Consider the following 10,693-nt stretch of genomic DNA (forward strand, 5'->3'; position numbering starts at 1 on the left):
ATTGAATTCTTTGAGGTGGTGACCAAGCATGTGGATGAGGGTAGAGCAGTATACATGGATTTTCGTCAGGCATTTGATAAGGTTCCCCATGGTAGGCTTATGCGGAAAGTCAGGCGGCATGGGATAGAGGGAAATTTGGCCAATTGGATAGAAAACTGGCTAACCGGTCGAAGGCAGAGAGTGGTGGTAGATTGTAAATATTCAGCCTGGAGCCCAGTTACAAGTGGAGTTCCGCAGGGATCAGTTCTGGGTCCTCTGCTGTTTGTAATTTTTATTAATGACTTAGATGAGGGAGTCGAAGGGTGGGTCAGTAAATTTGCAGATGATACGAAGATAGGTGGAGTTGTGGACAGTGAGGGGGGCTGTTGTCGGCTGCAGAGGGACTTAGATATGATGCAGAGCTGGGCTGAGGAGTGGTAGATGGAGTTCAACCCTGCCAAGTGTGAGGTTGTCCATTTTGGAAGAACAAATAAGAATGCGGAATACAGGGTTAATGGTAGGGTTCTTAGTCAGGTGGAGGAACAGAGGGATCTTGGGGTCTATGTACATAGATCTTTGAAGGTTGCCACTCAGGTGGATAGAGTTTGTAAGAAGGCCTATGGAGTATTATCGTTCATTAGCAGAGGGATTGAAGTGATGTTGCAACTGTACAGGACTTTGGTTAGGCCGCATTTGGAGTACTGTGTGCAGTTCTGGTCGCCTCACTTTAGGAAAGATGTGGAAGCTTTGGAGGGGGTGCAGAGAAGATTTACCAGGATGTTGCCTGGAATGGAGAGGAAGTCGTACGAGGCTAGGTTGAGAGTTCTCGGCCTTTTCTCGTTGGAACGGCGAAGGATGAGGGGTGACTTGGTAGAGGTTTATAAGATGATCAGAGGAATAGATAGAGTAGACAGTCAGAAACTTTTTCCCTGGGTACAACAGAGTGTTACAAGGGGACATAAATTTAAGGTGAAGGGTGGAATGTATAGGGGAGATGTCAGGGGTGGGTTCTTTACCCAGAGAGTGGTGGGGGCATGGAATGCGCTGCCTGTGGGAGTGGTAGAGTCAGAATCTTTGGTGACCTTTAAGAGGCGATTGGATAGGTACATGGATGGGTGCTTAAGCTAGGACAAATGTTCGGCACAACATCGTGGGCCGAAGGGCCTGTTCTGTGCTGTATTGTTCTATGTTCTATGTTCTATGGATTCACCACAAACACTTGGAATGCTGCAGCAAGTAACTCAACTCCTGACTCCCCAAATCCTATCCATCATCTGCAAGGCACAAGTCAGGAGTGTGATGGAATACTCCTGACTTGCCTGGATGGGTGCAACTCCAACAACATTTACAAAGCTTGACACCATCCAGGACAAAAGTGTAGTGAGGAAGGATCACTTGACTTGAAACATTAACTCTGATTTCTCTCCACAGATGCTGACCTGCTGAGCTCTTTCAGCTAATTCTGATTTTTGGTTTTTACAAAAAAAAAGCCCATTTGACTGACACCATATCCACAAGCATCCACTCCTTCCACCGCCAACGCTCAGTAGCAGCAGTGTATACTATCGCCAAGATGCACTGCAGAAATTCAACAAGATCCTGAGGCAGCACCTTCCAATCCAACGACCACCTCCACCTGGAAGGTCAAGGCAGCAGATACATGGGAATACCACCGTCTGCAAGTCCCTTTTGAGTCACTCACTATACTGAGTTGGAAATACATCACCACTCCTTCACTGTCGTTGGTAAAAACATTGGAATTCTCTCCCTAAGGGCATTATCGGGTGGACTACAACGGTTCAAGAAGGAAGCTCACTACCACCTTCTCAAGGGCAACTAGGGATGGGCAATAAATGCTGGTCAGCCAGCAACACCCACATGCCTTAGTGATTAAAAAATATGGAATTGCTCTCCACTGCTCAAATTCATACATTAAATGCAAAAGTGCCCTGTGCCTGTCTCTCTTGCCAAGTGTATAAGGTTGTGCCATCAAGCTGGGCCTGAACAGGCTCCAACATTCTCCAAGGAATGTTGAAGTAAAAGAGCTTGGTGTCACGAGGAACTCATGCTCCCCACCACTTCCAACGCATAAACTCATTGAAACCAAAGCTGGATGTAAAATATACCAACAACAAGGCAAATCTAGGAGCAGGCAGAGGCCAATCCATGAGATCATAGCTGACTTTCTAGCTATCCCCTTAAAGCTTCCCTTTGGCACGTAACCTTTAATACCTCTGGACAACAAAACCCAGCAATCCCTTGAAGAAAATTAACAACTGATCTCGCTTCAACTGGCATTTGTTACAGAGAGTTCCAAACCTTTGCCCCTGCTCCCTGAACACCTCACCTTTTCAAATGTCAAAAGTGTTTCCTCTTCTCTTTGAGGCAAGGTTTTTAAAGTCTGCGCCCCTCATCCTAGACTCCCCAAACAGCAGAAATCATTTCTCACGGTTCACTCTTTTCAAATACCCCGTTCAATGTTAGAAACCACCCAAAAGTACTACTCTGGGGGCAAAAGCAGAAGTTGGCAACAATCCCCAGAAAGAAATATTACAGCAGATGTTGAAAAACCAACTAATAGTTTTAATGAATAGAGAAAGACAGAGTGACAGAGAGATTTAAGGAAGGAATTCCAGAGTTTGGGGCCTAGGCTCTGAACTCATCATTGTGGGCAAGGCCATGGAGGAATTTGAAAATGAGGAGCAAATTGTAAACTCGAGGTGTTCTTGACCAAGAGATATTGTAGGTTAGCAAATGCACACTGATATAGGGCAAGAACCAGTGCACATTAACACGTATGGAGGGTGGAATATGGAAGAGCAGCAAGGAGAGCTAGGCAAGAGGCACATCTAAAGGGTAATAAAGTTGAGAGTGACGGGTGAGGAAGGGGGTAGAAGGGGAGAGAAGGGGGGAGGGAAGTGGGGGAGGGATGGAGGAAGCGGCAGAAGGGTAGTGAATGAGGAGAGGAGAAGGGAAGGAGGAGGAGAAAGGGGAGGAGAGAGGGAGGGACGAGAGGACAAGATCTGAAGGGGAAGGGGAGGGCCAGAGAAAATGGGGAGGGGCAGTAAATGAGTTGGGGGATGGTGTGATTGGAGCAGGACATGGATGGGTACGAAGAGGAGAGGGTTTTGGTGAGTGAGAAGGACGAGGAGGAAGACTGGGAGAGGTGTTGTACTGACTGCAGCTACTGCCCCTCTGTGGCACTGCTGAGGTCTGAAGCTGCTGGTCTCTAATTGGCCAGCAACTCTTGGTGACTGGGTCCTCCTCATACTGGGTCTTAATCCTAATCAAGAGGCCATAAAGAACCAACCAAATGCTTGACTGCCAGGAGATCACGGCAGGCAACACATCCGGACAATCAGTTAGTTTCCTTCCTCCAGATTGAGCTCTACAAGATCATGAAGAGTATAGACAGGGTGGATAGAGACAAGCTCTGTCCCAGGGTGAGGGGTTCAATAACGAGAGGTCACGCGTTCAAGGTAAGAGGTGAAAAGTTTAAGCGGGATACACATGGAAAATACTTTACACAGAGGGTGGTGGGCGTCTGGAACGCATTGCCAGCAGAGGTAGTAGAGGCAGGAATGGTAGATTCTTTTAAGGTGTGTCTGGACAGATGCATGAGTAAGTAGGGAGCAGAGGGATACAGTTGCTTAGGAATTGGGTGATAGGTTTAGACAGAGGATTTGGATTGGCTCAGGCTTGGAGGGCCGAAGGGCCTGTTCCTGGGCTGTAAACTTTCTTTGTTCTCCAATCTCTTCACAATTTCACTTGTAAATGGGAAGATACCATCTACAGTTTTCATATGATATCACTCTGTAATCTTTCTATTGCATAAATTCAACCCTAATTTGTGTAATCTCTTCTCATCATTGAACCCTTGATGTCCAGTTATTATTCAAGTCGATCAATACTGCACTCTTTCCATGTCCTTCCTACAGTGGGATGCTGAGGACCACAGTGACTCCAAATATAGTCCTATCATGGTTTTTTAAATCACAGACGCATGACTTCTACCACTCTGTCTTCCTGCCTCGGGGTATAATGAACTGATTCCATTGGCCATTCTGATTATCGTCTGTACACACTATTGAATTTTAAATTACCTCTGTAGCTGGACCACTGTAACAAACTCCACTGTCTCAAACAATTAGCTATTTGAAAAAGCTATGTTATACATCTTCTTGATGTATAAAAGTGAGAAAAATAACTGAGAAACAAACACACCACAACTGAGCTCTGTTTTCCATTGGTAGGCTCTGGATGGCCTCCTTGGGATGGCCAGCATTCATTGGTCACCCATAGTTACTTCAAAATAGTAGTTTGACACAACTGAGTGGGTCACTGCAGACGATAATGAATTAAACCCCTTTCCTTTATTTATTATGTGGCTATCGCTAATGAGTCCAACACCTGTGAGCCCAGATAGCTCAGTTGGGAGAGTGTCAGTCATAGTCATAGAGTCATAGAGATGTACAGCATGAAAACAGACCCTTCGGTCCAACCTGTCCATGCCGACCAGATATCCCAACCCAATCTAGTCCCCTCTGCCAGTACCTGGCCCATATCCCTCCAAACCCTTCCTATTCATATACCCATCCAAATGCCTCTTAAATGTTGCAATTGTACCAGCCTCCACCACTTCCTCTGGCAGCTCATTCCATACACATACCACTCTCTGCGTGAAAAAGTTGCCCCTTAGGTAAGGTTCCAGGGTTCAAGTCCCTATTCAGGCATAGCTTTAAGCCAAAATAGCTTAGTTGGGACAGTGTTAGAATGAAGATCTAAAGGTCCCTGGTTCAATCCTGGATTTCGGCAAAATAAGCCCTCCCTGACAATGTCAGTATTCGTTTAGGGGTGGCTCAGCGGTTAGCACTGCTGCCTCACATCGCCAGAGACCTGGGTTCGATTCCAGCCTCGGACGACTATCTGTGTGGCGTTTGCACATTCACCCCGCGTTTGCCTGAGATACCTCGGGGTGCTCTGGTTTCCTCCCACAGTCCAAAGATGTGCAGGCTAGGTGAATTAGTCATGGGAAGTGCAAGGTTACAGGGATAAGGTAAGTGGGTGGATCAGTGTGGGATACTCTTCAGAAGGTTGGTGTAGACTCGATGGGCCGAATGGCCTGCTTCTACACTGGAGGGATTCTATGCTCAATACTTATTGACCATCCTTAAACTGAGTGCTTGTTTGGGCAGTTAAGAGGCAATTGTGTTGGTGTGAGTCTGGAGTCACCTGTTGGTCACACCAGGGAATGACAACAGGTATTGAAGTGAGAGGATATTGAAGGGTGAAGACAGCGTGCAGAGTGAAGGATGAGGAGAGTGAGATTATTGGGGGAATATTAAAAGGTGAGAGGAGAGAGAGGATATTGAAGAGTGAGGAGAGCGTGCAGAGTGAGGGATATTAAAGGGTTAGGAGAGCACGATTATTGGGGTAAATTACAGGGTGAGGGGAGTTGGGTTAAATTGGGCATTTTGAATAGCAAATACGTCAGCAATATTTTGTGGGGGGGGGGGGGGGGGGGCGGGGCGGGGGGAGAACGTACCGCTCCAGCACTGGAACATTCTGTGACTCACCCACTCAGGACACCAAGTACGAGGTTCAGCACAAAGAATGAGCCCAGCAGGATGAGACTGACAAAGTAGATCCAAGGCCACTCATTCCCAATAGCATCATTGACCTGCAGGACAGAAACATAGGTTAACAGCAGGAAAGAGTGAAGGAGAGGGCAGCATTGACAGGATAGATGTCTATTAGGCAGTAGTTAGCTAGGCTTTGGGCCAAGAGTTGGCTGATGTTTGGGCTAGTGTACAAGTAATTAATTAGTAGTTTGTCTGGTGAACCTATAGTTCTCCAGTTGATGTGTTTGCGAACTGATGGTTAATCACTGCTTAACCTGGTGAACCAGTAGTTAGATTGTGGGTGGGTTGGTGATCCATAGAGACATAGAGATGTACAGCATGGAAACAGACCCTCCTGTCCAACTCATCCATGTTGACCAGATATCCCAACCCAATCTAGTCCCACCCATCCAGGTGCCTCTTTAATGTTGCAATTCCACCAGCCTCCACCACTTCCTCTGGCAGCTCACTCCATACACGTACCACCCTCTGAGTGAAAAGGTTGCCTCTTAGGTCTCTTTTAAATCTTTCCCCTCTCACCCTAAACCTATCCCTCTAGTTCTGGACTCCCCGACCCCGGGGAAAAGACTTTGCTAATAGACAATAGGTGCAGGCCATTCTGCCCTTCGAGCCTGCACCACCATTCATTATGATCATGGCTGATCATGGCTGATCATTCCTAATCAGTATCCTGTTCCTGTCTTATCTCCATTACCCTTGATTCCACTCTCCTTGAGAGCTCTATCCAACTCTTTCTTAAATGAATCCAGAGACTGGGCCTCCACTGCCCTCTGGGGCAGAGCATTCCACACAGCCACCACTCTCTGGGTGAAGAAGTTTCTCCTCATCTCTGTCCTAAATGGCCTACCCCGTATTTTTAAGCTGTGTCCTCTGGTTCGGCACTCACTCATCAGCGGAAACATGTTTCCTGCCACCAGAGTGTCCAATCCTCTAATAATCTTATACGTCTCAATCAGATCCCCTCTCAGTCTACTAAACTCAAGGGTATACAAGCCCAGTCGCTCCAATCTTTCTATTTATCCTATCCATGCCCCTCTATCAGGTCACCCCTCAGCCTCCGACGTTCCAGGGAAAACAGCCCTAGTCTATTCAGCCTCTCCCTATAGCTCAAATCCTCCAACCCTGGCAACATCCTTGTAAATCTTTTCTGAACCCTTTCAAGTTTCATAACATCTTCCCAACAGTGGTCTAACCAATGTCCTGTACAGCTGCACTATGACCTCCCAACTCCTGTACTCAATACTCTGACCAATAAAGGAAAGCATAACCTGCGACTCCACTTTCAAGGAGCTATGAATCTGCACTCCAAAGTCTCTTTGTTCAGCAACACTACCTAGGATCTTACCATTAAGTACATAAGTCCTGCTAAGATTTGCTTTCCCAAAGTGCAGCACCTCACATTTATCTAAATTAAACTCCATCTGCCACTTCTCAACTCCCTGGCCCATCTGATCAAGATCCCATTGTAATCTGAGGTAACTCTCTTCGCTGTCCACTACACCTCCAATTTTGATGTCATCTGCAAACTTATTAACCAAAGCTCTTATGCTCACATCCAAATCATTTATATAAATGATGAAAAGCAGTGGACCCAGCACTGATCCTTGTGGCACTCCACTGGTCACAGGCCTCTAGTCTGAAAAACACCACCCTCTACCTTTGAGCCAGTTCTGTATCCAAATGGCTAGTTCTCCCTGTATTCCATGAGATCTAACATTGCTAACCAGTCTTCCATGGGGAACTTAGTCAAACGCCTTACTGAAGTCCATACAGATCACATCAACCGCTCTGCTTTCATTAATCCTCTTTGTTACTTCTTCAAAAAACTCAATCAAGTTTGTGAGACATGATTTTCCACGCACAAAAGCCATGATGACTACCCCTAATCAGTCCTTGCCTTTCCAAATACATGTACATCCTGTCCCACAGGATTCCCTCCAACAACTTGCCCGACATCAGGCTCACTGGTCTATGGTTCCCTGGCTTGTCCTTACAACCCTTCTTAAACAGTGGCACCATGTTAGCCAATCTCCAGTTTTCCGTCACCTCTCTCGTGACTATCGATGATACAAATATCTCAGCAACGGACCCAGCAATCGCTTTTCTAGCTTCCCACAGAGTTCTAGGGTACACCTGAACAGGTCCTGGGGATTTATTCACTTTTATGCATTTCAAGACATCCAGCACTTCCTCCTCAGTAATATCGACATTTTTCAAGATGTCACCATCTATTTTCCTACATTCTATATCTTCCATATCCTTTTCCACAATAAATACTGATGCAAAATACTAAGTTAGTATCTGCCCCATCTCCTGCGGCTCCACACAAAAGCAGCCTTGCTGATCTTTGAGGGGCCCTATTCTCTCCCAAATTACCCTTCTGTCCTTAATGTATTTATAAAAACCCTTTGGATTCATGTTAACTCTGTTTGTCAAATCTATCTCATATCCTCTTTTTGCTCTTCTGATTTCCCTCTCAAGTATACTCCTACTGCCTTTATACACTTCTGAGGATTCACTTGATCTATCTTATCCATATCTGACACATGCTTCCTTCTTTTCCTTAACCAAACCCTCAATTTCTTTAGTCATCCAGCATTCCCTACACCTACCAGCCTTTCCTTTCACTTTAACACCCTCATACTTTCTCTGGACTCTCATTATTACATTTCTGAAGGCTTCCCATTTTCCAGCCATCCCTTTACCTGTGAACATCTGCCTCCAATCAGCTTTTGAAAGTTCTTGCCTAATACCATCAAAATTGGGCTTTCTCCAATTTCGAACTTCAACTTTTAGATCTTGTCTATCCTTTTCCATCATTATTTTAAATCTAATAGAATTATGGTCGCTGACCCCAAAGTGCTTCCCCCATTGACATCTCAGTCACCTGTTCTGCCTTATTTCCCGAGAATAGGTCAAGTTTTGCACCTTCTCTCATAGGTACATCCACATATTAAGCAGTAGTTAAATCGGTGGTGAACCTGTAGGTAGCTGGTGACAGGTTGGTGAAACAATAGTTAATTGATGCTTAGTCTAATGAATCTATGGTTAGCGGGTGGATGGGTTGGTGAACTGGAAGCAATTGGTGATTGGTCTGCTGAATGCTTAGTTTATCCAGTGATTGGGTTGGAGGTCCAAAAGTTAGCAGCTATGGATGGGATGAAAACGAGGAGAATCAAGAAAGTAACCTTAGGGATTTTTTAAAAAGTAGCAGCAGGACAAGTTCAACATCATTGAAAGAAAATATCTCATGAAGTGACATCACAATGAAACGTAACTTACCGATAAGCTGAACAAGATGAAATACTAGTTTAATTGTAAAGAAAAGTGTAATGGTGATAAATTCACACTCTAATTATTTAACTAAATTGTGAGGGGTATAGTTAAGGTGACTAGCAAAGGTGTTTTCTTTAAGGTGGGGGATTTCAAAACTAGTGGGCATATTCTTAAGGTTAAAGGAGAAAGATTTAAAAAGGACATGAGGGGCAACTTTTTCTTTAACATAGATAGTGGTTAGTGCGCAGAATGCCTGAGGAAGTGGTGGATGCAGGCACAGTTACAAAGTTTAAAAGACATTTGGATAATTACGCGAATAGGAAATGTTTGGAGGGATGTGGACCAAACGCAGGCAGAGGAGACTAGTTTAGAGTGGGAACATGGTTAACGTGGACTAGTTGTACTGAAAAGTCTGTTTCCATGCTGACTAAAACTAAAACAAAATTAGATGGGGATGACATTGCTGTGTTATAATTGTAACAAGGAGAGAATTTGTGGAAGGCCATGTGACCCTGGACAAGCTACATTAATTATCTTAATAAATCTATATCTGGTGTACGTCAAGCTTAGAATTGTTGAACTGGTGTCAGAGACGCGGAGATGAACAAGAATCAGGAACAGATCAGGAATTAGAACGCTCTGTTCCAGCAGAGAGTCACATTGCTCAGAGTCAGGTCATGCTGTGAATGTGGTTATTGTTCACAGACAGAGTCAGTCAAATGGACAAGAGGCTCCAAATGCAAAATGTTTAAATAGTGTTCAGAAATAAACCTTAAAGAGATACTTCTGAAAAATCATCCAATGAAAATATATGGGTAGACATTAAAAACAAAAAGTGAAAGATCACCTTGATGGGATTCTACTGCCAGCCCCTCCAACAGTGGGAAATTGAGAAACAAATATGTTGGGAGAGCTCAGATATATGTAAGGATATTAAGGTTTTATAATTGGGGATTTTAATTTTCCAAACATTGATTGAAGCTACCATAGTGTTAGAGGTCTGGATGGTAAAGAATCTGTCAAATGGTGTTCAAGAAAAGTTTTTTTTATCAATAATGTGGATGCTTCTACTAAAGAAGGAGCAAAACTAGATCTTCTTTTGGGCAATAAGGCAGGGCAGGTGACTGAAGGAAAAGTGGGGGAGCACTTTGGGTTTTGCCATCATAATTCTATTAGTTTCAAAATGGTTATGGAAAGGGATAAGCCATCCATAAAAATTAAAGTTCTTAATTGGAGAATGCGGAATTTCAATGGTTTGAGACAAGAAAGTTCAAAAGTTGTTTGGAGTAGACTCTTCGCAGGTCAAGGGACGTCTGACAAATGGGAGGCTTTCAGGAGCATGATGACAAAAGTTCAGAGGCATTATGTTCCTGTCTGAGTGAATGGTAAGGCCGGTAAGATTAAGGAACAATGGACAAATAATCGAGAATAAAAAAGAATCTTATTTTAAATATAGGCAACTTGGTTCAATTGAATTTCTTAATCAATATAAACAGTATAGGGCCATTCTTAAGAAAGAAATCAGGAAGGCAAAGAGGGGATTTGAGATAGCATTGCTGGATAAGATTCAGAATAATCCAAAGAGATCCTACAAATACATTAAGGGCAAGAAGGTAACTACAGAGAGGGTAGAGCCCCTTAAAAATTAAGGGAACTGTCTTTGTGTTGAACCCCAGGAGGTGGGAGAGATACTAAACAAATATTTTGCAGGGAGTGAGTGTGTGAGGGTCAGGGAGTGAGTGTGTGAGGGTCAAGGAGTGGGTGTGTGAGGGTCAGGGAGTGAGTGTGTGAGGATC

At 44.4% G+C, this 10,693-nt stretch overlaps 1 protein-coding gene across 1 annotated transcript in view; it reads right to left on the reverse strand.

The window, feature by feature from the left end:
- The window catches only part of LOC122562953 (voltage-dependent L-type calcium channel subunit alpha-1S-like), a 172,513-nt gene that overhangs the window by 157,480 nt on the left and 4,340 nt on the right, over positions 1 to 10,693 (reverse strand). The window contains exon 2 of the mRNA XM_043716256.1: positions 5,556 to 5,729. Coding sequence (XP_043572191.1) covers positions 5,556 to 5,729 — 174 coding nt within the window. The remainder of the gene's footprint in view (positions 1 to 5,555; positions 5,730 to 10,693) is intronic.

This window comes from Chiloscyllium plagiosum, chromosome 26, assembly GCF_004010195.1.
Source record: "Chiloscyllium plagiosum isolate BGI_BamShark_2017 chromosome 26, ASM401019v2, whole genome shotgun sequence".
NCBI classification, from domain to species: Eukaryota; Metazoa; Chordata; class Chondrichthyes; order Orectolobiformes; family Hemiscylliidae; genus Chiloscyllium; species Chiloscyllium plagiosum.